Here is a 24,449-nt window from a genome sequence, read left to right as displayed (position 1 = left end):
ACTCTAAGAAACTAACGCCGTAAATAAACTATCGCCATTTTCATTCAAGAGCTTTTGAGAATTATTGATAAGATAGATTGTGAAATATGTACAGAAGACACGAAGGTGACCAGAAATACATGAAATAAAAAAGCAGAGTTGAAAAGAAGAACATCGAGAAGAAATCAGCATAGCAATAAGTATTTTCTTTTTAGAAGATAAATCATTTGAAATCAGAACTTTACAGAGAATCGGGGGTTGTTTTGTTGACTTTCACTTTGAATGATTGCAGGGGAGTGCCACTTATTAGTTTTCCATTGAGCTTGATTCCATTCAACTTTCCAAAGTTGATCGGCTTCGTCATGATCGCCACGGGAGGCTTGATCCGCTTGTTACTAACAGTGAGCGAGTTATTTACAGTTTCATTCGTCCTCGCTTTCTTCGCGACTACTTCTTCGAGCTGAAGAATCTTGCTAAAGAAACAAATAACTATCTTTAGATCACCTTATCATTCAATTCGCCTGACTCGTCGTCCATTTCCGTGATAGTACAGACGTCTTCCTCAGGAACGGGAATAACCGGGCCAGGAAGTGGCTCTGCCTTCACGCTAGACTTCGCTTGCTTTCGAACCACGTTTGCACTAAAGCGTCCGTTCCGCGTCGTCGATGAGTACGGCATTTTTTGGCCTTGCTTCCAGCCTCCTTCAGGTGCATGATGAACTTTGAAATTATTTCCTAGAAAGTGGTTTGAATAGAAAAGAAGCTTGCTTGGGTTGTCCTTAATTGTTGTCAATACCTTTGAAAGTGGCGTCGCGAAAATTACAGGTTGATAGATTCGATGGAGGATTGTTTACAGAAAAGTGGTTTGTAGGTAAGGGATCATTGATGAGTGCTTCTGCGTCGGGCCCGATTTTAGAAGCTTTTCCGTCCACCCAAATATTCAGATCGGGTTTTGCAGAGTTATGTCGGCCAAGTTGTACTACTTTGCCGGCTGGACGGCCGGTCTTAGCCGCCACCATCTCCAAGTACTGTTTTGTATGTTTTCCTCGGAAATGCAATTGTAATTCTTGCTTAGTACAGAAGAATGGCCTTTCATAGTTGTTATATCCAACTGGCAACGATCGTATACAAATATTGCACTAAATACGGATGGCATTTGTATCGCACTCTTTATTTACCTGTATTAGATCTTTTGAATGCTCTTGCAAGGTCTGTTCATCACTGAACCATTTTTTGCAATTTGAGCAGCGCAAATATCCTTTGCCAGGCGATTGCTCAACTCCACTTGTTGTATACTTTTTTGATTGAATAGCAGTCGAACGAGTCTTGACCTGTTTTTTGGAATTTAATTCCGCCAGGTGAAGATTGAGTATTTTATTGATTCCACGCTGCGTTGTGGGACAGCGATCTATCTTCACGCGGAAATCTTGTAAGTTCGCCTCCCTTTTGATTTCCTCCTCGCTCTTTTTCGTTCCGTCCGGATTCTTGGAAATCAATTTAAAAAGAAATGATATCTTCACTTACTAAAAGATTGATTGAAAGAGTCGGCGGAGGCCGAGAAACTTGTTCTTCAGGACAATTTAAAATATCAGAGTCCATTAGAAGTGAATTGGATTTATTCACGAACTGCCAGTAGGTATTGAGCGTTGTGTTTTCTGACTCTTTTTTCAGTGTTGGCAAAGGGCGAACGCGTTCGGGCTGATAATAGGGTCAAAAAAGTATAGATTGCCTACTAACCGGTAAAGCAGCAAATGGCCTTGCACCGATTTCAACTTTGATTCCAGCGCTATATTTATTAGAGGTAGATGCTGCTGTTGGGTCATCTTCGCAAAAGGATCCAATGTTAGTGTACTTTCTCGGTCTTCCTCTTTTCTTGGGCCTGTCAACCATGTTGAAAAGTTTGTTCGCCGCTTAAAAATATAAGTGTGAGATGGAATCGCTTTCTGAAAACTAACAGAAAGCACCGGCGTGGAGGTTCACATGCGATGAGGACGGCATATCAGATGACACGTCAGGCGTGCAGATCTCTTCAACATCTTCGTCGTCGTCTTGCATGACTTACTCTTTTAATAACGCTCGCATCTGAATATATTCCTTCTTTGATGTTTTATCATTAACAGTCAACTAGCGACTTCACTTTCAACAGAGAATTAATTAAAATATGTTCCCCTTGAGCACACACGAAAGAATAGAGCTCGATGAAGCGGCTGAATTATTCTCAGCACTAGAAATTAGTTTTGAAGGAGACACTGGGTGGACTTTCATCTTTTCGCCGAGAATAGTTAGTTCTACGCCGAAGATCCATGGCCGGAAGAAATAATACAGGTAAAGTACTGGAAATGAGTCGACGAACATATCGCTCAGGTTTCGAATGAGAGAGCGACATAATGATTGCAGGAATCGAATACTGCAAAAGCAGAAGTAGTATAAGATTATTGTTGGAAAAAGGAAAGTGAAGACAGCGAAGATAAGGGAGCCCACTGTAAGGCGGAATGCAGTAGTATTGTTTGGCGAATTGTCTTGTTCGTTGAAAATTGAGTCCCTCAATCGCATCAGCGGATTGAACTTTTTGCCGAAGAAGAGGTTCAGCAGGTGCTGCAGTGTCAAAACCGAGAAACGGTAAACACGCAGCATATAGACGTAAAAGCAGTAAAAGTGAAGGGTTGTAAGCATAAACAAGTCCGAAATAAAAGCCAAAGAGAATGAAAGTCCAAGAGGCGAGATCACCCGAAACGCTTGTCAAAGGTTAACATTCATCGTTTTTCGCATTATTTAGCAAATTATCATTGAAGGGAATTAACAAAATAGTCAAAACCTAAGCCTGATACAAACCAGCCGCTATAATCAATGATCATCTGACAATAGCCTTGCCAGATCTGAACGTGGTGATAGCAAAACTTTGAAATCAAAAACGCCATTTTCGGGTTAATCTTCAGTCCTCCAGGATTTTTTGAAATCCACTCCAGACCCTCAGCCAGTTGTAGTGCACCTTCGTCGACTTGAGTTGCCAGCGACGAGTCGAAAACGCTTGCAGTGATTAAATTTCTGAGAAGAATGCCCAACGCTATATCAAGAACAAGGATCACAGCGAAGTTTAAGCGGACAATACTCTTCTCGTCGCTCAACAAAGTTGAGCAAACCCATTTTCTATGCGAGAACGCCCGCAGCAAGTCAATGCCGCACCAAGGTTTCGCGTCAAGGGGACAACGATGCAGAGCTCTTCTTGCATTATCATTTCTTTTATCGTCCCAACTTTTCGATAGTTGCAGGAAATCCAAATCGCGGACTTCTCGAGGATCATACTCGTAAATTGTTTGATAACGACTGGGGTCGTATTCTAGCGCGTCGGGCACTTTTTCGTCGTGGAAACTTTCAACAAAAATCGTCGAGGACGATCTTAATTAATCGTTTGATATTTATCGATGAGACAACAGGGGAACTTACGTTTTCCCAGTGAAAAACCTTGCAGGGAGTTGATTCTCGGGAACACAGACTTTCCGATTTCTCATGACATCTTCGAGCATTGCGTTAGACTGATGCGAAAGGAATCATGCAGTTATCGTTATTATTAAATGCGTTAAAATTAAAGAATAACTAGCAGGTGTTTTGATGAATAACTTATTCAGAATAAGTCTTTGGAAGAAGAAAGTTGGCTGATTCGTACAAGGGGTCATTTCCCTTTTGAGTTGTTTTATAAGTTGTTATTTATATAAATTTTGAACAGGGGAGATAGCACAGAAAGGGAATAAATGAATAAGGAATATATTTTTTTTATTTTTACAAGGAAAAGCGGAATGATTGAAAGTCTCTTGAAAGTAAAATTGTGAATAAGGATAAGAATAGAGTAACACACGCGGTTTGATGATTTTTGCATTGTTCGTAGTCGATGATTGGAAGAATTGCTGTTTGATTAAATCTTCTCCACGTAGCTTCCAGGGAAGAGACCGGACTTCCCCTGGAAACTGACCCGCCACCAACCGGAAGGGTCTTCGCTTATAACCTAATCAATGTTAGAAAAAAAAATCCCTTGAAACAAGTAATCGTCTTACGTCGACAACATCTTGTTCCCGAAGAGTCAGTTCATCGATGTCTTGTGCATTGTAGTCGTAGATTACTCTTGCTTTCGGGTAAGTCTTTGGCTTCGCAGCAACTCTAGGCTTCGGCCGTGCTGGAGGAGCCCTCTTTGGCTCGATTTGTAAGGCATTTACTTGGTCGGGAAGATTTGGAGTCTGATTCTGTTAACAGGGTTAAAATATTGGTACATTATTAAACATCGTTACGCAAAAAAGTCACAACAGATGATAACATGTTACAGATGAAGCTTTCGCAACTCGACTGACAAAAAACACACTTTTCAAAACACTATTAATACCCCTAGCTGTTGAAGGAACGCCATCGCCTCGTTAAGCTGATGCATATGATTGTGCTGGTTATGCCGTTCTTTGATCGTCGCGTCTCTCATCGGGCGTGGAGCATTATTGTCCCTTGCAGAAAGTCGGCGAGCACCAGTTCCTTATATTCATGGTAAAGTTACGATTGAATTCTTCGCTAATAATGGTCAAGCGTAAGGTAATCACACCTTGCTCATGAGGAAACGCTGGAAGACGGAAATTAGCTTGATGATTCTGATTAGATTTGAAATTAGTCGAGTTTGGCTGTGAGGATTTTTGAGCGTTGAATTGATTCTGCTGAGGGCGTTGATTTGCGTTGACACCATGAGGTGGTACTTGAGGAATTCTACCTGGGTTGTTCCATTGCTGGGCACGGGGCTGTTGAACTGATAATGGGATTGTTTGCTTCAAGAAAAGATAATTTACTTTAGAACGTATGGAAACAGTCTACCTGGGCGTAAGATTGATTGCGTTGCGAGTGCGGTTGGACGTGGATTCCAGAGGAACCGCCGTAATTTGGTCTCTGTTGATGGTGGTGACCTCCAATTGTAGCTCCTTTCGTTTGTGGCATGCTATTAGGAGATTCTCCCTGACGAACTGAAACGCGCATCGTGTACTTTTTCGGCTCTTTGTGGACGTGGACCACCTTTGGACAGTGCTCCTGGTTGAAGAACACTTGGCGATCGGCTACCTTTTTCCACCCCTTCGTTTGCAAATAGCCCTTTGGCTCCACTTTGACGATCCACTTGTCTTCGAAGTTTATGTGGAGATTTTTATTCGCCTTAAAGTCTTACTCAAAAGAAGTCATCAAAACGACGCTCATACTTTATTCCGTAACGTTTTGTTGATCGCCCAGCACATTTCTGTTTTGAGCGTCACATCAAGCATAATCGGCTTGTCCCTTGACGCAATCCTGATCAAAATAAATCCGTCTTGGAACGGACTGAGAGTCGCCCCTTGCAGATCAGTGATCATGTCTATCTGGTCTTCAACATAAGGCTCCAAAATCGGTGGAACGTTAGGGTTTTTGCCATCATCAACACGTCTTCTCGAGATGATATACATGTATTTTTCTGTTACTACTAGATCCCTTGTTGCTGACTGGAATTTCCTGAAGTGGATTTGTCTTGCATATTTCTTATTATGAGAGTCATAATGAATTTATTGCTAGATTAGATCCTTTCCTGTTGTATTTCATCGCTTGAGAGGCAAAAAGAACGCGTTCTTTTCGTCCATAGAGCTTAGAAATATCAGCTTGATCGTCATGGTCCAAGCCAAGGTAATCCCCGATAAATTGGCGCGAGATAGAATTTCGATTTCTCTGTTTCCGCCCTGCAAGTAATTGTGCAGCTTCAATCGCCTCAGTGTTCGTCTTTTTCCTTGCAGCGAATTTCTTCCACGCTTTTGGATCGTACGCGCGTGCACATTATACTTCCTCTCTCTGATTTCTTCAAGGAGGAAAAGGGACTCTGGCGACTTGATGAATACTTTCGTCTGGCCACATTGCCACTCTTGTGGGTCCATGTTGACCGATTGCATAATGTACTGAATGGCTCTTCTTGGATCGTCACGTCCAGTGCCGTATCGCCACTCCCGGAAAGTCTCAACCGTTAGAATCGAGTATCGCTGCAGGAACTTATTAAAGACTCTGCGATAGGCGAAACCAGCTCGCCGCACTCGTACGTTCTCCATCAATCCAAGATATTTCACTTGATGGGAGACTTTTTTCTCGTTCCAGTCGTGCGGCCTTTTCGTCTCGTTGGGCTTGATAGTGCGGATATAATGTGGCTGTGTCTTCATCAACTCGTCGATGAGTTTATTCGCTTGTGAACGAATCTTCGAACCTGCAGTTGGCTGCTTCTTTTTGAGATCAAGTCCGCTGAAAAGCTCCTGGATGAATCCATTGGTACTACTCTTGCACATTTCCAGCAAATCAATAAATACAGTATCGCGATTTTTTTCCACGAAGCCGTCCGCATCGTAGGCCACTTCGCCAGCATAATGGGAGATTTTAAAGCGCGCAGCTCCCTGCTCGATGTAATGCCGGTGTTGGGTCACACCTCCGCGCAGCTTCCCAACCAAGGTTTCGGCGACGCCGCTCTCTTTGTTTCCGACCTGCTTCGTTACATCGTCGCAAATTGAGATGATGCCAGGTGGATTCTTTGCTTCAATCAAATTGCAAACGTCGATGTTGTTGAAGAACTTGATAGGCGTCCATTGAATCCCTTCCATGTTATACTCTTCTTGCTCCGCCTTTAGCGTCAATTCTATGAAAGCCTGTTGTAGCTTTTCGTTCACGTAGTTGATACAAAACTGCTCGAAGCCGTTTTTGGGGAAGATCTCGAAACCATAGATATCGAGAACCCCCAAATTCAATTGCGTAGAGTTGGGAATCGCTTCGTTCACTTTCCTGATCAGATAAATGAACAGTTTCTCGTAGATTGCCTTGACTAGAGAGTCGCGAGTAGCGTATGCTTTCACACGAGAATGTTCTTGATGAATGATTTCGCTTTGCTTGCCCCATTTTGACTCCATTCTATGCGTCAACAGCTTCTGTTCAAGATCTGATGCTTGGAAGCCTTAAAACGATTTAACTATACGCCTTAATATCGACCTCACCAAGAAGATACGCAGGAAATTCTAAATGACGTGTATCTCTGACATGCGCGACTTCGCGGTCATTTTCGTCGAAATTAATGTTGCCCATGTGAAGAATGGCGGAAACAACTGCAAGTACTTCCTCTATTTCATCTTCTTTCATGCCAATCGTACGCATTGCTTCTAGCGTTTCTCTGTACTCTTGTTGATCATTCATTTCATCCGCATCGTACTCGCCGCTGCAGGCAAGATACTCGAAGTCCTCTGCTTGAAAGTTGCTCAATCCGAGTGATTGACGCTGCTCGGGACTGGTCTCGCCCTTGATTAACTGGTAGAAAATGTGAAAATTGCGCTCGCCAGGCCCTGGCCGGACAACGCGCGACTTCTCCAAGAGAAACTCTTGAATACGCCCTCCGACAGGTGTGCCTCCGTTGAACGAGATTTGAAAATATTTTCCGAAACGAGAAGAATTGTTGTTTCGAAGCGTCTTTGCGTTGCCAAACGCTTCCAAAAGCGGGTTCGACTTAATAATCACTTCTTTCACTTTTTGAATATTTGTTCCTTAAAATAGATTACGCGCGTCGAACATCGGAAAATGAAATCACCTCCTCCAGAAACGTTAGAAATATAATTCATCACGAACTTGGCAGCAACTGTTTTGCCAGCTCCGGACTCGCCCGAGATGATAACACTTTGACTTTCGTTATCAATTGTGAGATTTCTGTACATTGTATCTGCCAGTGCATAGACATGAGGCGGGTTCTCAAAGCTAGCAGCACCTTGATACAGCTCGATTTCCCTCTGCGTGAAGTAAGGCAGCTGTTTGAAGGGATTCACTGGTACGCGATGTTCAAAATCAATTCGACAACAGACATTGCATTTTGAAAACACGCTCCTGAAATGAGCACGGGTCCAATGTAGGTGAAGATGTTGTCTGCATCGTATCTCTTCTTGAGGTTCTCTACGATCCCTCCCTCGTTGAATTTCGACCCTTGGAGCAGTGTGAGATCATCCACCCCATTAGCCCGAACGTTGTGGCTCTTCCAGTGCGGCTGAGCCATCTGAAAAAAGAAACTCCTCTTTATTTGCGATCTCTTCAATTTGCTGTCAAAGCGATTGAGAAGCAAAATCAAGATAACTCGACTAATCACTTGTTACAAGAGAAAAGTATTATGAGCAAAAAGTGACAGGCATGAATCAGCAGCTGATTCGATAACAGCTCGGGCTCTTCAAATGTTTTCACTTGATTATCCTCACTCTTCCGAACAGCCAGGCGAGTTACTATTTTCTTTGTTTGGATTAACGAGTCACAAGACAACTTCACTCAGTTTCAGACTTGGTTCACACAAATATCATACAGATTCAAATTGCATTCATTAAATGTCTTCTCCCTGTCTACAGTTTCGTTACAGTCAATTCAACAACACTGCGGCTTTTTTATTCGAAATTTAGTGCTCTTTCGATAAAACACAAAAGGATGACTTTGACGATTTATATTTTCAAGAATATCTGTGACAGTACTTTCGCGAGTGTGGGATAAAAGGAGAAGTTGAAAGTGCTCTTTTAAAAAAGTGCGTCGCGGGTGAGTGCGCAATGCCGCGGCCAATAATTTCGCGCTGCGCCGCGCTCTTCTTGCGACCGAGCACACTCAGCGCAGAGCCTCGTACTCTTGTTAGTGGCAGGAACCCAACCTTCTTAATTTCCTTCCCATGCAGAGAATCATTCAAGCCTGAAAAGATTTTTCATTGAGTTATCTTTCACTCGAAAAAACGTTTTCTACGAAATTTAATTAATCGTTTCTTTAATTTACTATCATCAATTAGATAAATAAGGGGCAATAATGCGGAATATGTGTATTGGTAAATTTCATTATCAATAAACTTACAAAAATATCAATCTGGGACTGAATCGCATGAATATGTTTTCTTGATCGTGCGTTTTAATATTTATGGCCTAGAATGCTGCAAAAACAAAAATCGATCGTTAGATACTTGGTGCGGCACTCAGCCTGGCGCTACGAAATGACACCCTACAGAGCATCTGCAAAGTATCTCCACGATTACTACTCAGTCAAGCTTCCGCTGATGAAAACAATTTACAGGTCGGGTTTCCATACCTCCCACTTTCCGTGCTAAACGCAAGGACGCCCGCAAAAGAGAGACACTTTTTTGCAATTGGATCCCGATGAAGAGACTGAGCGTTTTCTGCAGTTTTCCACGGATTTGTGCGGATCATCCTGGCGCTATAAGTATCTGCTCAACTATATAATGCACAAAAGAAGATGCACATCTCCCTGCCAAAGTGGAAAGTGGGCGATTCCTTTCTTTGCTCAGTTTCTCAATACAGACAGCTGCTGCGCACCGCCGGATTTAACCTAGCCGCGCACGACTTGCGAATTTTGGACATTGGCCAAGGCTCTGGAACTATTTTGAAGAGTGTGGGGAAGGCGACGCAAACAGGGAAGCTATTCGCTTTCGACAAAGATCTCCATGCTAACGATGCAGCGGAAAAGCGAGGCATTAAAATACTGTCCGAAGAAGACTTCCGCTTGCACACGTCCTTGGATCACGCCCATCGAGAAGAAGAGGACAAGTTCGATTTGGTGATTCTTTCGAACGTGCTCGATCGCACAATTCGTCCAGCCTCCGTACTCGAAGATGCGCTCTGGCGAACTAAACGGAGCGGCTTCCTTCTCGTTTCCGTCTCTGTTCCCTGGCGGCCTTTCTACGGGTCGAAGCACGTGAGGGGTGGTTACAGCATGTACAAAGATCGAACGACGAACAAGCAGCTCAAAGAAAAGCTGGTAGAACAGGCACCAAGTTGCGAGGACAGAAAGTATCCTTGGTGGAGCCCGCCGAAAATCCCGGCCAGCTTCGAAGAGGCCGCTCAGGCGCGGTTAGAATTTAAACATCTCAGATCACAGTAGAGTTTTTTACTGGTGTTTTCTTCTGTGTAAATTTTCCCAGCGCTCATAAATTTACTTCACAACCCGGGCTATGTATTTCCTCGTGTCACCAGTAATATTTGAACTCTGGCTCCTTTTTGACGATCTCTCAACAGTCGACTTTGAGTGTCAGCTATTTTACTGTTCCCATTTAAGCAATAGTGTGCATATCTTTGGTGTTTTCTAGCCAGAGTCAAGGATATATTAAAAGGAGTAACTGGTGGCGGCGAAAGGTTACAGTACGTGAATAGAATGTGGAAATTACTCGATTATGCTGATCGTGTGGGTGTCAGCTCTGTCAGGTTTTCTCCGATAATTTTCATTTAATTATATTTATTTTAATAGCAAATTAGAATTGAAAGCTTGGACCCGTTCACCTTATTGTTCTGGTTGCGCAATCACCGAGAGAATATATTCAAAGCGGGTTAATCTAGCTGAAAGAAACACAAAATAAACATAATTTGCGCAACCTCGATAAAGGCTGGCAGGAACGCCCGTGGAGGACTCTTGGGATAACCTAACCATGCTCTTACAGAAAGCAGATTACTCCGAAAACTTCCAAGGGTTCGAAGAAGACCCGCCAGATTGCTTGAATGAGCTGTAAAGAGAACGACTGCGCGCCCTACTGTTTCTCAAAGCACATAAATCTAGCCGAGTTCAATTCAGAATGATACGCAGCCAGAGAGTCAAAGTAACGAATGATGAACGGAGATTTTATGAGCGGGATCCTTGGTCAAACAACACTTACCCCGAGATCAATCAGATGATCAAGAGGCTCGAGAAAAGAGACTTGCTCAAGAAACTATATTCGATCGGAGTTGACCAAAATGGACTAAAAGGTTTCGACAAGAAGAAGCTTGCGAAGCGCCTGAAAGGCCATTACAAGAAAATATTCTGCGGCGAGTCCAAAGTCAAAGAAGTCCATGTTGAATGCAAATACTTTGTCTGCATCGACTTCGAAGCCACTTGTGAGAGGATAAACTTCGTCAACCACCCTGTTAGTCTTATTTTATTGCCTTATTGCTTTTATATTAAAGATACAGCACACTGATTTACATTTTGATTGACGCAAGCGAGAATTATGATTTGCCATTGATCCTTCGGTCGTGCAAAACGGTGAATCTAGTGTGCTGTATCTGTAGAAGAGAGCTCCAAATTTGTAAAAATCAATATCGGGGACTTGGATGTCGCTCGTTTAAAATTTTCTGCTCTCTTCCTTAGCATTCTGATCTGACGCATGCTGATATTTGTATTTTAACTATTACAGCACGAGATCATTGAATTTCCAGCGATCTTGGTCGACATTGAAAAAGAAGAGATTATAAGCGAATTTCACTCATACGTACGTCCTTTTCTCAACGAAGAACTCTCCGACTTTTGCATTGAATTGACTGGCATCAAACAAAACCAAGTAAATGCAGCTCCTTACTTCCCTATTGTTTTCAAATCCTTCATCGGATGGCTGAAAAGCCATGGACTTCTGAAAACAGCCCCAGATGGACGAGTAAAGATCACGAAGGACACACCTTCTTGGACTTTTTTAACAGATTCTCCAGCTGATATATGCAAGGTTATTTGAAGACCTCCCAAGGTGTTTCTTAAACCGTCATTTAGTTTCTGTCCAAGCAATGTCAAATGGACGACATCCCGTTTCCTTACACATGGGCGAGTCGCTACTGCAACATAAAACGAATCTTCATGAACGTGTACAAATCCAAATACGGACCCTTCACCCCGAAAATTGAGGACATGCTTGAAGTACTGGGAATGGAAGTAAAAGGAAATCTCCATAGGTGCGTAATGCTTCATTAATTTCGAAATTTGAAATCGCTACTTTCCAGTGGAAGAGATGACGCGCGAAATATCAGCCGCATCGCGCTGAAAATGATCCAGGATGGTGCTCAAATATGGCAGAACGAAATGTATAAGCCTAATAAATACAATAGCAACGCCCCGGTAAGGCCACCTTCAAATTATAGGTTAATCAAATTTCTAGTATTATCTCCCGAAGCCTGACTGTATCATTCCCAGAATTCTTTATTCGGACGAACCATGGACAATTGACAGACAAAGCGAGGAGGAGAAAATTGCAGAAAAGATGTCAAAGATGAAAATTAAAGAAGAATTAGTGAGCTCTGCCTCGTCGGAGGAAGAAGAGATCCCAGAATTGCCCAAGAAGAAAAAGCCTCGCAAGGGACGACATTACATTCCAAATCGACCTCCAGACCGATTACCTCGACCCGCACGCGAAGGACTCACTCCCGAGGAGCAACGTTATGCGGACGCCTTCATTGAACAGACAGAACGCATGCAAAGAGAAAAAGAGGCGATCAACTCAAGTGAACAGGTCTTTGTGAACTCGCCAGTGCCTCTGCATTATCCAGAGGTCCCAATCTTCTGCGCACCGATGCCGCCAATGCCCCTCTGTGGTGAAACGTCCTCGCCAATTTTCGTTCCCCAGCCTTCCCCTTTCTTCAACGCAGTGGGTCCATTCTTTCCCGAGCAGTACGAACTCTTCACTCCTGAAACAGCGGCCTCTGCTTACCTACCCCCGCCTAGCCCTCAAATGTACTCAGCTTCTTACTTCGAACGAAATTACGCAGACAGACCACATCGAAAGTTTCCCTAGCTCCTGAGGCTATTCATAAATTTATTTATTTTTTTCCACTCAGTTATCATTGCCACAAGTCTTCTATCAAAGCATATATCCTCATGGCTGTATTTTTATCACACTTTTAGCAGAGAGTGATAAAACACACAAATTTAGGTCACAGGAAAAGTGTTATTTCCTAAGAAGCGCTTTTTAAACAATGGAAAACTTTTTTCTATAAAGAGAAGCTCTTAAATTTTAGTTTTTATTTATTCCAAGACTTGCCACCTTATACATCGTTAGATGAACTTGTCTTCGCCAAACCGTGCGGGTTGAGTTCACACTTTTCGCTATTTACGACCACCAAGCGTATATATTCATATTTTCTCAATTTGAGAAATTCTGTTCGAGTTCAGCTCTACTTCGACGGCGTTTCATTTATCAAAATATATTTAAATACTTGAAAAATGCGGTCCCTTTTCATATAGTAAAATTAAGCGATACTCGTGTTTTCGATGTTCTTATAAAAGGGGAGACTTAGACTTACTCTGTTCTGAAAAATAGGAAATCAACAATTCATGTTTGTCCTTCTGTACATGCCCTGTCCTTCTGCCATAGGGTGCTGGGTGATAATCGCTACTGCTCAGAGGGATGAGTTACACGGCTGGTAGCGGCGTGAATCAATTCTGCTGTCTTAATCGCTTTTCGAATCGATTTAAACTTGCTGCTGGAGCATATTTCCCTTTTAGAGATGGTCAAGTGAGAGCGAAGTCGTCCACGTTGAATTTGCCGTGATAGATGATGGATTACGCCCTCGATCCGGCAAGAAACGGCACAGTTCTAGATCAACGATATGAGCTACTCGAGACCCTTGGAAAGGTTTGCGGGTAGACTTTGTTGGAATAACGCGTATTCAGGGCAAGTTCGCTGTCGTCAAGCTTGCTCGCCACTTACTGACGGATGTGCGCGTGGCGATCAAAATTATCGACAAGAATAAGCTTGACGAAGTTTCTAAGCTGCATCTTTACAAAGAAGTAACATGCATGAAACTGCTGCGGCATCCGAATGTAATTCGCCTCTACGAAGCGATAGATACGACGAATCACCTCTTCCTTGTGATGGAACTTGGTGATTCCGGAGACTTGTTAGTTTCACAACTCGACGCTTTAGCCAACCGTAAGCTTCAGATACGATTACATTCGCCAATTTGACAATGGCCTTGACGAAGCGAGGGCGAAGTTATTTTTCGCTCAAATGGTGACAGCGATCGATTATTGCCATTACCGGCGTGTTGTTCATCGTGACCTCAAGCCAGAAAACATGGTGTGTGTCTTTGCTAGATTAGAATTCTTTAGTTACCTCGCCCTAGGTAATCTCTTCCGAAAACGAGTCTGTGAAGCTCACAGATTTTGGCTTTTCCAATGTATTTGAAGAAGGGAAATTTTTGCAGACATCATGTGGCTCTCTTGCTTACTCCGCGCCTGAAATCCTTCTCGGCGAAGAATACGATGCTAGTGCAGTTGGTTAGCAATAATCTTGTTTTCCTTCGTCACTGATCTTTTAGATGTTTGGTCCCTAGGAGTCATTCTGTACATGCTTCTATGTGGGGAAGCGCCCTTCAATGAAACCAATGACTCGGAAACCTTGACGATGATCATGGATTGCAGATATACGGACTTAGAAAATGTCTCCGACGAATGCAATGAGTACGTCATATATACACTTTTCTGCGTTACTCGTCTTTAGTTTGATCAGAAAAATACTGAAACGCGAGCCGTCGGATCGATTGAAAATTCACGAGATTTTAAACCACGATTGGCTTAAGGATCTTGGCGGTAAGGTTTAACAGTAGGGCCTGTGATTAAGCATATGTTTCAGAGGCAGTCGCTCCGAACCACGCAGAGCACCTCGAAGCAAAGAAGCTCGTCCAGTCTCGTGATCACAACCGAATATGTCAGTTTTTGCTTCAGAGCGGAGTAGTTACAGATGCCGCAGCGGAACTTGTCGCTACTGACGAGGAGATCACTGAAGCTATTCTCAAGGACGATTATAACCCGGTGACCGCGGCATATTTGCTGTTCGCTGAGAAATTAGAGCGTACTAAAGGTTCTAGACGCTCAACCAGAACAACACCACGCTCTACTCATATATCACCGAATCCCAGTCAGCCCCCAAGCCCAAGGTATCGCTCGATTGATTCTTCCAATGCTCACTACTGCTAGATCAACGTCTCCTACTCCGGGACAGTCACCACCAAGAACGAATCGTCTTTCCGGAAAAATGTCTCCAGCTCCACCTCTACCTCGAGAACATCTTACTATAACACCAAGAAAGGGCCCCGTTACAAAAGAAGGTAAAGCTTCGTTTCTTAACTGCAAAATTACTCAACTATTTAGCTTTGCTCGAGGTAAACAAGCTAAAAGAAAGCTTAATTGAATCACTTCTAAAATCAGCTGTGGCTGTGCTTATACAGCAATCAATGTATAGCATGAGACCGAAAGCAGTGACTTATTTTACTTCAGTTTAGTTCTGCTTTTACTTGATCTTTCATGCGCAAATAATTGAAATAATGATCTTTGGGCGTGCCAGATCAAATGAATCTCTCTAATCGGCGAATTTGGGAAACGCATGACTAACACGGGTTTTTGCATGGGATCGAGAAAGTGATGGAACCATTAATTTTGTTCTAGGAATTGAGCACCTGGCGGAGGAGGAGCGCACCAGCCGCAGTCAGACAACAACGGATGACGAAGATGAGCGCGAATACCGCTGCTGCTTCTCTCCCGATGAGACACTCTCTCATGTGTCCGCCCGTCTTCGCGCTGCCGGAGGAGAGCTACGATCCAAGTCCTCAAATTCTAGAACTTCCGACAAGAAGGACTGGTCGAACCAGCAATCCTCGCGGACAAGCTACGAGCTCAATGAAATATTCGAAGAGCCCGAGTCCGAACTAGACGATTTCGACGTGGAAGCCAGCCCTCGTCAAAATCGATTAAACGTGAGTCACACCTAGAAATCAATTCGACTCAAAAAAAATTAGATGGGCACCTCACCTTCCTGCGCACGTCGCCGGCAACGTCGTGAAGAGTACAGCTCTTTCGAAAATTTCATTCCTCCCTCTTCTTTTTCAACTGCCAGTTCAGATTCAGAGTCCTCTGAGTCCCGCCGAACTTCTTCTCGTGATTTATGTGAGTAAGAATCCTCCTTTCACTCTGACTTTTGGTTCAGCTGTTTATGCTGCACAACTCAAAAACTCGCACAACCGACGTGACAGTTCTGAGGAGCGAGATCCTCCCAGCGGAACATCATTTCGAAATGATTCCTCAATGTCAAATCTCTCCAATGCCAAAACTTGTGAAACAAAGTCCAACGCAAACGAAACCTCCGATACCACAAAGTCAACAGAAAAAAACTCAAATTCCAAAGTTAACTCAACAGCCTCGCAAAATTCACAACAGCGACAGCAACAAGAACCGAAACATCAAAAACGGAGACGAAAAAAGCGAAACCCGCAAAAGCAAGGAAGCCACGAGCAAATGCTCGACTCCATTGCTGAAAAGGGGTAAGTCTCAATGTCTGAACTGTTGGCTGCCAGATGTTGATTTGATATTCTCGTTGTGTCAATGTGTCACTAACACTTTTCTACAAGGGATTCAGGAACGATGAAGTGTTCGACGTCATTGCCTCGCCGAACCTATCGTGGATATCAGAAAAGATATCAGGTAACCTTACCCCTAAACAACGTTAGAGAACTCGCTTTAGATAAAATCGTTACCTACGCCCCTGCTGTCACCTACATAACGCTCGATGACCCAAGTCTAACGCGAAAGAGATCTCGCGAAATCCGCGGATGCTGCGGCATTTCGTGATCCATAAAAACAACACTCGCCAACTTTAACCTGTTTCAACTTTCTTGATTGCCTAGTCGACCAATTTTTACTAAGAGCCCTTTCTGCTACTCGCAACTTTATAATTACAGATGCAACACTCTTACATTCTTCTACTTTTGAAGAAAACTTATTTCCTGCTTTTCCAAAGTGATTATTTATTTTATGTTGAAGGCTTTTACTTGTGAACAAGTGCAACTCAGTTCCTTATATTTATGCTAAATAAAATGTGACTCAGAGTTTCTCATGAAAAGCAAGGTCTATTTCGCTTTAGAGCTTGGGCGAAATATACGTTTTCGTTATTTGATCGTCATTTACTATCAAGGTATTAATTCAGGCGGCAAATTAATTTTTCCAGCATAGAGAGGTTTTCTTGTATAAACAGGGTGCAGGGGTTTCCCGCCAAATATAAGAAAGTAGCAACCAGTGTTTTCGACTTGATCGAGTTTCTTCGCGAATGGCAATACAGGCGACGATTGCTGATTTAACAGGCTACTACTTCTGTAAGGTTCGGGGCTAGACGAGTACGCACTGTCAACGGATTCTGGAGCTAAAATAATTCTATGAAACTAATGTAGATTGTAAAGCAGGGCAAATCATTAGAATCAATTCGAATTACATTTTCGATTGGCTAGCTTGACGCTGCTCAGAGAGTCGTCCAATGAATTATAGGATATCAAATTTGTTGATCGTTCTTGAGATCTTAAGTCAATCAACGAGATACCAGGAGATGAGACAAAGCTTGCGTCGTCACCGATCTCGAAACCATCATTGAAGATTCCAACTTTCGACCTGCTATTCTTCCTCGATGCAATTCGATTACGCCGGCGTCCGCTGCCAGGCGTAGAGCGACTTCGAAATTCTGATGCCGGAGTTCCTATAGTCACCATTTTAGATCCGACAGCTTTCTTAACATCGGATAGATAAGCTTTATCTCAATAAATACGATTTTAATAATACCTCAAGCGAATGTGTAGTGAATGAATACTTCCGATCATTGAGATTTATCACATACAAGAAACATCCAAGCTTTGAGTTGGAGACGCTGAAGATGGAGTCTTCCCATAACATTATATTCTCAGATATACATTTGGGAATGCTTTTCATCCATTGGGTCCAAACTCCTAGACTCGTGTGGTATCCCCAGATATCTGAAGTTTGATAACCTCCTACCACGAGGACATTCTGTTGGTAGTAAGCGATGCCAGCTTCTGATCTGGCTGGAGGACCACTGGCAAGCTTTGTCCACTTCTGGAATTTCGGCGAAAACTTCCAAAACTCGTCGCTGTCGCCAATCAAGTGACGTTGTCCCCGAAGAGGAACACGGCCTCTTCCGTCCACGTCTGCGCAAAGATGATGGAAGAGTCCTTTCGGTTCGAAGGAAAGGCTCCCCTTGTCGAAAGTTTCTTGAATTTCGTATCCTCGGAGAAGCACAGTTTCCACAAGGGACACTCAGAAACTTTTTCGCAAATTTCGCCCCCGTAAAGTAAGAGCTCATCGCCGGTAGAGACGAACTTCGCACCGATGAGGCGTCCGGGTGCAGATCGTTTTCTCAACTCCGTCCAAGATTCAGTGGCAGGGTCGTACTCGTATAAATCTGATAAACCGTGGCCTAAGAGAAAACATCATGAAACAGAATATTTGTAATACTAACCTAGAGCGACGCAGACTCCGCCGTAAACGTAAACTTTTCCTCTGTGCACTCCTACAGCAAAATCGGATCTGTTGATAGGCGCCTCTCTCGTTTCGTAATAAAGTTCCTCTGATTTAGTGGTCATCACTCTTTATCCAAGTCGTGCTAACCTCTTGGAGAAAGATGCAATTTACGACATCGTCTGAAAAGTAACGTAACGTCGTTAAAATGGGGGATTATGAGAAGTTTATTATATTACTCAATAAGTCGTCAGCAGATACAAAGGTTAACTGTAGACCTAGCGCACTCACTGAATGGAAACAATTCTTTTGAGAAAAGATCGCTTCTCTGTCGAAATCATACCAGTTTAAAAAGATCATATTCTCCATTGTCTTTTTTCTCTTTCAAAATGCTTCTGTAATAAGGAATTCGATCTGCAAACAGAGTTCTTTCTGTCAACAACTCTCTGCTTTTCTTACAGTTTAAACGACTGAGCAAACATTTAAAATATGATTCAGTGATGAAAGTCTTTCTATTGCGCATCCTCTGGGAATATTCATAAGAATGAAATATTGATCAGTGTCCAGCTTGGTATCTGCTTGAAAAATATGAAAGATTTAGAAAACTGTTTTTACCAGAATATTATTTTACAAAAAGTCAGCCTCATAATGTGAATAGAAAAACTCCCCATTTTTTTAATTTTGAAGCGCGATTGTTTTTATTTCTTACCTCTTGCTATCTCTGACTGGCTTTGAAAAATGAAGAACGCCTTTTGTTTGGGACCAATACCAAATCTTTGAGTAGAAAATGACGAGCAATAATTCACGCTTCAAGGGAGGCGACGAATTTCATAAAAGCGGATTTATCTTTCTACAGTCGGAGTCCAAAATAAGGGACTTTTTTTGCTCCAAAATTTTCGAAAAAAGTCCCTTAAATTGGGTCATCAAAGCAAAAAATATGTCGCTGAGAAGTTTTTTCGAAGTATATTTTTTACGGCAAAATATGCTGAAGTTATTGTTTTTGTGACTTAGAAGACATTTTTGAAAGAGGAAAACATATTCTGAAAGGCAAATCACTTCAGTTTGGGGCAAAGCTGGTTGAAATTAAGGTAATTGATACCCTTTATCAGCTCTCAACTAACTGAAGAAGCTTACTGATCTCGGAAAGTCCCTTAAATTGGATTTTTTTCTGCCGCTGATTTTCGGCATTTTGAGCAAAAAAGTCCCTTATCTTGGTGTCCCTTATTTTGGACTCCGACTGTATAAACTAATAAAGCCTATATTTTAAACTCGTCTGAATGTATTTATATTCTAGAAAGCATAATTTGATATCGCAGCACAAACTGCGGCATAGTGAGGAGAAACTTTGTCACCGTGCTTTCTGCGCTTGTCTATCCTTATGGAAGCTTCGTGTCACATAAGTTAATTCTATGAACTTCAGACAGGCTGTCCTTAATTTCTTCATTGAATAATTCATAAATGAATAAAACGAAAATTGCTCGATCTCTATTTTTGGTGGTGCGTAGCGTCAGCGCACGCATTTTTGTCTCGTCTAATTATCATTACTGACAGGTCCGATATTCCTCATTCTAATGCCATGACCAACCGCACGCTCCTGACTATAAAAGGCGGATGACATTTCCGACAGTGGCCATTCCATTTTTCGAGGATATTTTTTTCTGAAAATGAGAGTTTTCAGGAAGTTCGCATTCTGCGTTATTCTTAGTGCCAGCGCTCAATCAGTCGAAGATGGACTCGCCAGCTCTGGCAAACAACCGAGAGCAACTTGGAGAGAGCTCCTCCAACTTATGAATGTTAGTAAATTGTTATTAGAGATGCTCTAGTTTGACGAGAGACCTATTTCTTAATTCGCGTTGTAGAATGACGAGGATGACGATACAAGTCCTTCAATACTTGCGCGAGGAAAGAAAAAAGTTTCAACAAGTGGTGCAGGTTGGGGACGGGAACCAAAGAACAAATTTGTTGAGTTCAAAACGTGTCCAAAATTAGCAACGCCTAAGAATGCAAGAGGGTACGACTAGAATTAGTTTGAAAAGACTCTCAAAATTTAATTAGTGTCTTTTGCGATGGAGCGACTTGCGTTGTGGACTGTCAAGCTGGCTTCATGCCCGCTGGAAATCCACGCATCAACTGTGTACGCAATAAAGCTCAGAACTTTGTCGAGACGGGCAAGAACAGGTGGAGTGGGCAACTTCCAGATTGCCAAGCATGCGAAGAATTACCACCAATATTCGACAAGAACATCGATCAATTCTGCTTTGTCAATGCCAGAGACAACCAAATGTAATAATTTTAGTAAGAATTCATAGAATAAAACCTTTCACTAGGACTTGTGAGCATCAATGTACCAATGGCGGTAAGCTAACAGGAATGAAGGGGTCCGTTTTACGCTGCGCCTGCAATCAACAAGGAGTTTGTGGATGGTCAAGAAAGCCAAAAAAGGCCAGATTTGCTGACACAAGGTAGAGCTTTATATTTTTCAAAAATTCACATCATTAAGCAATGCTCGATGCACCCAAGAATTCATTCTCCCGCCTCAACGCATACTTTGTGAGGAGAAGAGCATTTTGGAATTTTCAACTGAAGCCGCCAGAATAACAAACTCAAACGACTGCAAGAAATGCAAATTAATGACAATAGAGACTCGTTTTCCTGCTTCTTTTGACTCCGACGATACAATGCTACTGGAACTCAGCCAGCCTTTGAAATCAGTCGGTTCCTTTTCGTTCCCGATCGTTTCGGCTGAGCTCTCCGAAGATGAAACTGCCATTTTGTTAACGTTCTATGAATTCGCAGACATGAGCAACATGGATGCGCGAATGTTCCTTAATATCGAATCGAAACGAAAGACGCCAGAAGTCATCGGTATCACTACTCGACCCTGCAATGCAAAACGATCCGAGTTTTCTGTCAGTCCTAATTCCAAAGGAGGTGGTTATGGATCTACCACTTCGTCAGTTGTATCAACCACTGGAAAAACAACAACCTCGGGAGCTGGAAATAACGGTCTCTATTCTGGAAATTCCGGAAGCTCCTATTCTGGAGGTGCCTCAGGATCGGCTTTATATTCTTTACATTAATATAATTTCCATAGATTACTATTGATTAGTAAAATCCGTTTTTTCGTGAATGAAAAGCTGCTTGTGAGTGTCTACTACTTACGGACCCACTTCAACGACTACATTAACATCCACGACATTGAGCACGAGTACAACTACAACATCAACTACTTCAACTACAACAACATCAACCACTTCAACAACAACCACAATAACCACCACCACAACCACAACAACAACCACTACAACCACAACAACCACGACAACAACAATCACGACAACAACAACAACTACCACTACAACCTCAACAACTACGGCATCAACAACCACTACTTCCACCACCACTACTTATCCGACAACAACAGCTGAAACTGTGACTACTTCAGGTGTCGCTAGCGGCTATTCAATTATCAATGGCTACGAAGAAAGCAATGGCTACAACATTCAACAATCAAAAGAAAACAAAAAGAAAAATCAAAAGAAAAAGGGAGGGAAAAAGAAGCCCCGTCCAAGCAAAAAACCTCGAACCACTACTCAAAGAGCTGGAACTAAGCGACTCATGAAACAAAAAGCAATGCAATAATGCCACAAGACAAATTTCTGTACCTCAATTTTAGAAGATCATGAAGGGTGAAGCTTCTTGAGGGCGCTAGATACAGTTATATTGTCAACTGGTGAGCTTTTATAGAAATAAAAAAGCATCTCTTATTTGTTGTATGTGGGAAAAGAATAGAAGAAATTCCCTTTTCAAATCATTACGAGCTTTTTTCAGCCATGACGAGAAAATAACCAGTTTTTGTTCTTCAGGATGTGGGACATTAACTGTTTGCCAAGAGTATACGCAAATACACCGCATTCATTACGCTTTGTGCAAACTAACTCATCCATTCACATAATCTTACTCCTGGCTCCAAATACGTGATGAAGTTTTTTTGGATTTTAATATTTTCTAAATGTGTAAATTGTCAATCCAGAGCCGAACGAAAGAAAAGAGTTACGTCTCGTTTTTACTCAGTTTACGCAGAAGAAGTCGACACGAAAAAGGTTGCTTTAGAGATGAAGAGAATGAAAAATTAACTTTTTCTTAGATTGAAAATGCTGTGAATGAAGTGACTAAAGAAATAGGAGTAAAGGAAATTTTGTATACAGATCTATCTTACAATCCTGAACCGGATGAGACAGAGGTATCAGATGAAGAATATGAAACGCTAGTCGAGAAGGGAATATTAGAGCCACAAGAAAACTTCAAAACGTTTCGGCGTCATTACACCGGTAATTGTCTAAGGACGAGTAGTTCGATAAATCTTTAAGATCGCACTGTTTGTCCTGAATATGATCATCCTACTGATGCGGCCTGCAAGCTAGCAAGAAGATCAATTGAAAATGATCATGACAGAAAATACAAATACTCTCATGCTACTTGCATTTACAATTGTGATCACAAATGTCCTCATACACATTGTAAAGAAGCACAACGGCGAAGAAGATCCACTGAGGTTGGCAAGACAATAAAGCGCTGGATGGTAACAATCCAGCTTTTAACGAAAGAAAAATTCAACAAGACTGATTTCGCTGAGAAAACAGAAGATAATATCGCTCGACGCGGAATAAAAATTCTCAATCTTGTTCCGAAGGAGGCGGAGACAACAAAATACTTTTGGACGCAGCAAATCTTCCTGATCATAGCAATAATTTCCACTTGCGTCTTTTCAGTTTTAAACACGCGAACTTTGGGGAAACTTTCATTGCTATCTACTTTATTCTTGTCTATAGTACCACTGATTGATATTCTGCCGCCCGTTTTCGTCTGGTACGAGTATAACACGGATTCAAGTCTGGCTGTCGATCCTGTCGAATGGGTTTCAGGGATGCTAGTGTTTTGTGCCTTCGTCAAACTTTTGAACCACGTGCTCAAACTCACCATCGTCGCATTCAAGACGAGCAAAGAAGACGAGACGATGTTTATCATCATGCACAAGGTTCTCGTCGAGTACCGAATTATCGACCAGTTTCTTCTCAAAGCAGTGGACTTTTGGCTGGTCTATTTCTACTTTTCCAGATTTCTGGTGCATGGAAGCCCGGTATCAGATTCGACCTACGTGTCGTTGCTTTGTACATTTATTTATGGTTAGCAACTGGACCGCTTTTAAAATATTATATTTCCATTCCAGTTGCCGACTTAAGATGCTAGTGTGAATCTTCCATGGATAATATCTTTGGTTTCAAAGGCGTTTCAGTTCATTCTCAAAGCTGGCTGCTTGAAAGAAAGTCTCGATCTTGCAGAGCAGCAGAAGGAAATCCATCAAACAAGCGCGGACTGCCCATGCGCCCCGTTCGCTCAGGGCATATTTACTCTCGTTTACAGAGCAACGCAAGTCTCCATTTGTAAGTATATACGGGTATATAAAGTTTGAGCGCAAATTTATTTAGTTTTTTCGACGTTCATGATTGTTCTAAACGATTATGTTATTGACTTCTGCGTAGAATTCGCGAAGGGAAATGGAGCAACAGAAAATGATAGTATGGAGAAATGGATCTGTTCACAAGTCAATAATCAATCTTTATCCGTGAGTTAAAGTCAACACACACTCTAAAAGAGTGTTCTATCATTTTTCTCATGAATTATGAGACATTATTCTTTTAACATCAACAGCATTTTTGTTAGATAATGAAAGGACGTATCACAATTGAAAATCAGTGTTTCCAAAAGAAGATATTAGAGTCTGATTTCAAGAGCTATAAAATTGAACCCCATCCATTTGAAGAAGGTTGCATGGTGCCGGTAAGAAATGACAGAGGGAGATGAGGGAAGAAAATAAATGATCAATTCTAGAGTGAATTCGTAATTATGGTACTGACGATTTGGATTGTTATAGCCTCCTCTGCACTATTCGTTGGAGTATGCATGAATCTGCCCCCTGTTACTTTTAGCGAGCTCAAAGAAAAACTTTTTATCTGCAACAGAAAAGAAAAAGAAAGTGAAGTTGTGATTCTGGCCGAACAAACTACTCTAATGAACCCTGACGAACAAAAATCCTGACAAATACAAACCCTGATACTCTGTAAAGAATAGCCTTCATATCCTTCTTTAAACGTTATTTATGAACAAACGTGTATAGAACAAAAATGTTTTAATCAACTATTTTTCATCATATGGACGATGCCCGCAGCCGCAATCTTAGCGTATTCCGACATCGTGGAAGGAGCGAGTTTCTAATAACTGTACATTATCCTGTACATATAGTTGCCCTCAAGGAAAAAGTAATAGCATGAAGAAAATTCATGTTTCTATTTCATGTTTTTATTGCTAGCTTATAAATGTTTGCAGGATAATTCAAGAGTGGCATTT

At 42.1% G+C, this 24,449-nt stretch overlaps 9 protein-coding genes across 11 annotated transcripts; 5 read left to right on the top strand and 4 right to left on the bottom strand.

Moving 5' to 3' along the window:
* Window positions 1-25: 25 nt before the first annotated feature.
* Window positions 26-2,094, bottom strand: LOC145708641 (uncharacterized). Its single transcript, XM_081786334.1, has 7 exons — window positions 1,934-2,094; window positions 1,716-1,888; window positions 1,503-1,676; window positions 1,157-1,462; window positions 775-1,117; window positions 484-713; window positions 26-439 (listed from the first exon to the last, which is right to left on the bottom strand). Exons 1-7 carry the CDS (start codon window positions 2,031-2,033, stop codon window positions 221-223), a joined length of 1,545 nt encoding a protein of 514 aa, XP_081642460.1. The 5' UTR covers window positions 2,034-2,094; the 3' UTR covers window positions 26-220.
* LOC145708642 (phosphatidylinositol N-acetylglucosaminyltransferase subunit Q-like) lies at window positions 2,075-3,524 on the bottom strand. The gene is made up of 3 exons (XM_081786336.1): window positions 3,423-3,524; window positions 2,800-3,374; window positions 2,075-2,713 (listed from the first exon to the last, which is right to left on the bottom strand). The coding sequence occupies exons 1-3, from the start codon at window positions 3,500-3,502 to the stop codon at window positions 2,133-2,135; spliced, it is 1,236 nt and encodes a 411-aa protein (XP_081642462.1). The 5' UTR covers window positions 3,503-3,524; the 3' UTR covers window positions 2,075-2,132.
* LOC145708647 (unconventional myosin-Ie-like) lies at window positions 3,524-17,905 on the bottom strand. Its single transcript, XM_081786343.1, is given in 12 exon segments — window positions 3,524-3,978; window positions 4,028-4,213; window positions 4,351-4,490; window positions 4,558-4,774; window positions 4,821-5,150; window positions 5,195-5,483; window positions 5,557-5,770; window positions 5,773-6,948; window positions 6,989-7,528; window positions 7,573-7,803; window positions 7,857-8,071; window positions 17,900-17,905. Coding segments are annotated over 11 exon segments (3,585 nt in total). The 5' UTR covers window positions 8,029-8,071; window positions 17,900-17,905; the 3' UTR covers window positions 3,524-3,888.
* LOC145708645 (uncharacterized) lies at window positions 8,931-10,515 on the top strand. The gene is made up of 5 exons (XM_081786339.1): window positions 8,931-9,068; window positions 9,126-9,857; window positions 10,110-10,213; window positions 10,257-10,295; window positions 10,392-10,515. The coding sequence occupies exons 2-5, from the start codon at window positions 9,249-9,251 to the stop codon at window positions 10,513-10,515; spliced, it is 876 nt and encodes a 291-aa protein (XP_081642465.1). The 5' UTR covers window positions 8,931-9,068; window positions 9,126-9,248.
* LOC145708640 (3'-5' exonuclease eri-1-like) lies at window positions 10,579-12,542 on the top strand. Its single transcript, XM_081786333.1, has 5 exons — window positions 10,579-10,908; window positions 11,179-11,481; window positions 11,526-11,704; window positions 11,753-11,867; window positions 11,908-12,542. Exons 1-5 carry the CDS (start codon window positions 10,579-10,581, stop codon window positions 12,538-12,540), a joined length of 1,560 nt encoding a protein of 519 aa, XP_081642459.1. The 3' UTR covers window positions 12,541-12,542.
* On the top strand, window positions 13,242-16,570 carry LOC145708639 (serine/threonine-protein kinase MARK2-like). The gene is made up of 13 exons (XM_081786332.1): window positions 13,242-13,380; window positions 13,419-13,645; window positions 13,689-13,824; window positions 13,871-14,024; window positions 14,066-14,207; window positions 14,248-14,336; window positions 14,380-14,683; window positions 14,724-14,854; window positions 15,192-15,499; window positions 15,542-15,689; window positions 15,730-16,063; window positions 16,151-16,223; window positions 16,264-16,570. Exons 1-13 carry the CDS (start codon window positions 13,300-13,302, stop codon window positions 16,300-16,302), a joined length of 2,166 nt encoding a protein of 721 aa, XP_081642458.1. The 5' UTR covers window positions 13,242-13,299; the 3' UTR covers window positions 16,303-16,570.
* LOC145708646 (N-acetylneuraminate epimerase-like) lies at window positions 16,631-19,277 on the bottom strand. Of its 3 annotated transcripts, none has more exons than XM_081786342.1 (5): window positions 18,751-19,277; window positions 18,043-18,223; window positions 17,349-18,000; window positions 17,008-17,296; window positions 16,631-16,949 (listed from the first exon to the last, which is right to left on the bottom strand). In XM_081786342.1, exons 2-3 carry the CDS (start codon window positions 18,164-18,166, stop codon window positions 17,684-17,686), a joined length of 441 nt encoding a protein of 146 aa, XP_081642468.1. In that variant the 5' UTR covers window positions 18,167-18,223; window positions 18,751-19,277; the 3' UTR covers window positions 16,631-16,949; window positions 17,008-17,296; window positions 17,349-17,683. The 3 variants fall into 3 exon arrangements, with proteins under 3 accessions (XP_081642468.1, XP_081642466.1, XP_081642467.1); XM_081786340.1 differs by having other exon boundaries at window positions 16,663-16,938; XM_081786341.1 differs by lacking the exon at window positions 18,751-19,277 and adding an exon at window positions 18,333-18,677 and having other exon boundaries at window positions 16,663-16,938.
* Window positions 18,906-21,808, top strand: LOC145708643 (uncharacterized). Its single transcript, XM_081786337.1, has 5 exons — window positions 18,906-19,834; window positions 19,901-20,052; window positions 20,097-20,324; window positions 20,369-20,503; window positions 20,542-21,808. Exons 1-5 carry the CDS (start codon window positions 19,706-19,708, stop codon window positions 21,119-21,121), a joined length of 1,224 nt encoding a protein of 407 aa, XP_081642463.1. The 5' UTR covers window positions 18,906-19,705; the 3' UTR covers window positions 21,122-21,808.
* Window positions 21,809-21,845: 37 nt separating this feature from the next.
* On the top strand, window positions 21,846-24,293 carry LOC145708644 (uncharacterized). Its single transcript, XM_081786338.1, has 6 exons — window positions 21,846-22,144; window positions 22,189-22,372; window positions 22,412-23,485; window positions 23,531-23,667; window positions 23,766-23,882; window positions 23,934-24,293. The coding sequence occupies exons 1-3, from the start codon at window positions 22,022-22,024 to the stop codon at window positions 23,230-23,232; spliced, it is 1,128 nt and encodes a 375-aa protein (XP_081642464.1). The 5' UTR covers window positions 21,846-22,021; the 3' UTR covers window positions 23,233-23,485; window positions 23,531-23,667; window positions 23,766-23,882; window positions 23,934-24,293.
* Window positions 24,294-24,449: the final 156 nt, after the last annotated feature.

Source organism: Oikopleura dioica, chromosome XSR (assembly GCF_907165135.1).
Source record: "Oikopleura dioica chromosome XSR, OKI2018_I68_1.0, whole genome shotgun sequence".
NCBI classification, from domain to species: Eukaryota; Metazoa; Chordata; class Appendicularia; order Copelata; family Oikopleuridae; genus Oikopleura; species Oikopleura dioica.
This window is presented reverse-complemented; position numbering and strand designations above follow the sequence as displayed.

Excerpts from the sequence above, each read along its gene's own strand:
- LOC145708641 (XM_081786334.1), bottom strand. The coding sequence starts at position 2,033 with ATGCAAGACGACGACGAAGATGTTGAAGAGATCTGCACGCCTGACGTG. Across the intron at positions 1,118-1,156 it reads ATTCAAAAGATCTAATACAG|TGCAATATTTGTATACGATC; the intron begins GTAAATAAAGAG and ends ATCCGTATTTAG. Across the intron at positions 440-483 it reads CAGGCGAATTGAATGATAAG|CTCGAAGAAGTAGTCGCGAA; the intron begins GTGATCTAAAGA and ends AAGATTCTTCAG.
- LOC145708642 (XM_081786336.1), bottom strand. The coding sequence starts at position 3,502 with ATGCTCGAAGATGTCATGAGAAATCGGAAAGTCTGTGTTCCCGAGAAT. Across the intron at positions 3,375-3,422 it reads AGGTTTTTCACTGGGAAAAC|ATCGTCCTCGACGATTTTTG; the intron begins GTAAGTTCCCCT and ends CGATTAATTAAG. Across the intron at positions 2,714-2,799 it reads TAGCGGCTGGTTTGTATCAG|CGTTTCGGGTGATCTCGCCT; the intron begins GCTTAGGTTTTG and ends ACCTTTGACAAG.
- LOC145708645 (XM_081786339.1), top strand. The coding sequence starts at position 9,249 with ATGCACATCTCCCTGCCAAAGTGGAAAGTGGGCGATTCCTTTCTTTGC. Across the intron at positions 9,858-10,109 it reads GCTTCGAAGAGGCCGCTCAG|GATATATTAAAAGGAGTAAC; the intron begins GCGCGGTTAGAA and ends GCCAGAGTCAAG. Across the intron at positions 10,296-10,391 it reads TGGACCCGTTCACCTTATTG|GCTGGCAGGAACGCCCGTGG; the intron begins TTCTGGTTGCGC and ends ACCTCGATAAAG.
- LOC145708640 (XM_081786333.1), top strand. The coding sequence starts at position 10,579 with ATGATACGCAGCCAGAGAGTCAAAGTAACGAATGATGAACGGAGATTT. Across the intron at positions 11,482-11,525 it reads CTCCAGCTGATATATGCAAG|TTTCTGTCCAAGCAATGTCA; the intron begins GTTATTTGAAGA and ends ACCGTCATTTAG. Across the intron at positions 11,868-11,907 it reads AATACAATAGCAACGCCCCG|TATTATCTCCCGAAGCCTGA; the intron begins GTAAGGCCACCT and ends TCAAATTTCTAG.
- LOC145708639 (XM_081786332.1), top strand. The coding sequence starts at position 13,300 with ATGATGGATTACGCCCTCGATCCGGCAAGAAACGGCACAGTTCTAGAT. Across the intron at positions 13,825-13,870 it reads ACCTCAAGCCAGAAAACATG|GTAATCTCTTCCGAAAACGA; the intron begins GTGTGTGTCTTT and ends ACCTCGCCCTAG. Across the intron at positions 15,690-15,729 it reads AACTTCTTCTCGTGATTTAT|CTGTTTATGCTGCACAACTC; the intron begins GTGAGTAAGAAT and ends CTTTTGGTTCAG.
- LOC145708646 (XM_081786342.1), bottom strand. The coding sequence starts at position 18,166 with ATGACCACTAAATCAGAGGAACTTTATTACGAAACGAGAGAGGCGCCT. Across the intron at positions 18,001-18,042 it reads CGGAGTCTGCGTCGCTCTAG|GCCACGGTTTATCAGATTTA; the intron begins GTTAGTATTACA and ends GTTTTCTCTTAG.
- LOC145708643 (XM_081786337.1), top strand. The coding sequence starts at position 19,706 with ATGAGAGTTTTCAGGAAGTTCGCATTCTGCGTTATTCTTAGTGCCAGC. Across the intron at positions 20,325-20,368 it reads AATGCCAGAGACAACCAAAT|GACTTGTGAGCATCAATGTA; the intron begins GTAATAATTTTA and ends ACCTTTCACTAG. Across the intron at positions 20,504-20,541 it reads GCCAGATTTGCTGACACAAG|CAATGCTCGATGCACCCAAG; the intron begins GTAGAGCTTTAT and ends CACATCATTAAG.
- LOC145708644 (XM_081786338.1), top strand. The coding sequence starts at position 22,022 with ATGAAGTTTTTTTGGATTTTAATATTTTCTAAATGTGTAAATTGTCAA. Across the intron at positions 22,145-22,188 it reads AAGAAGTCGACACGAAAAAG|ATTGAAAATGCTGTGAATGA; the intron begins GTTGCTTTAGAG and ends ACTTTTTCTTAG. Across the intron at positions 22,373-22,411 it reads GTTTCGGCGTCATTACACCG|ATCGCACTGTTTGTCCTGAA; the intron begins GTAATTGTCTAA and ends TAAATCTTTAAG.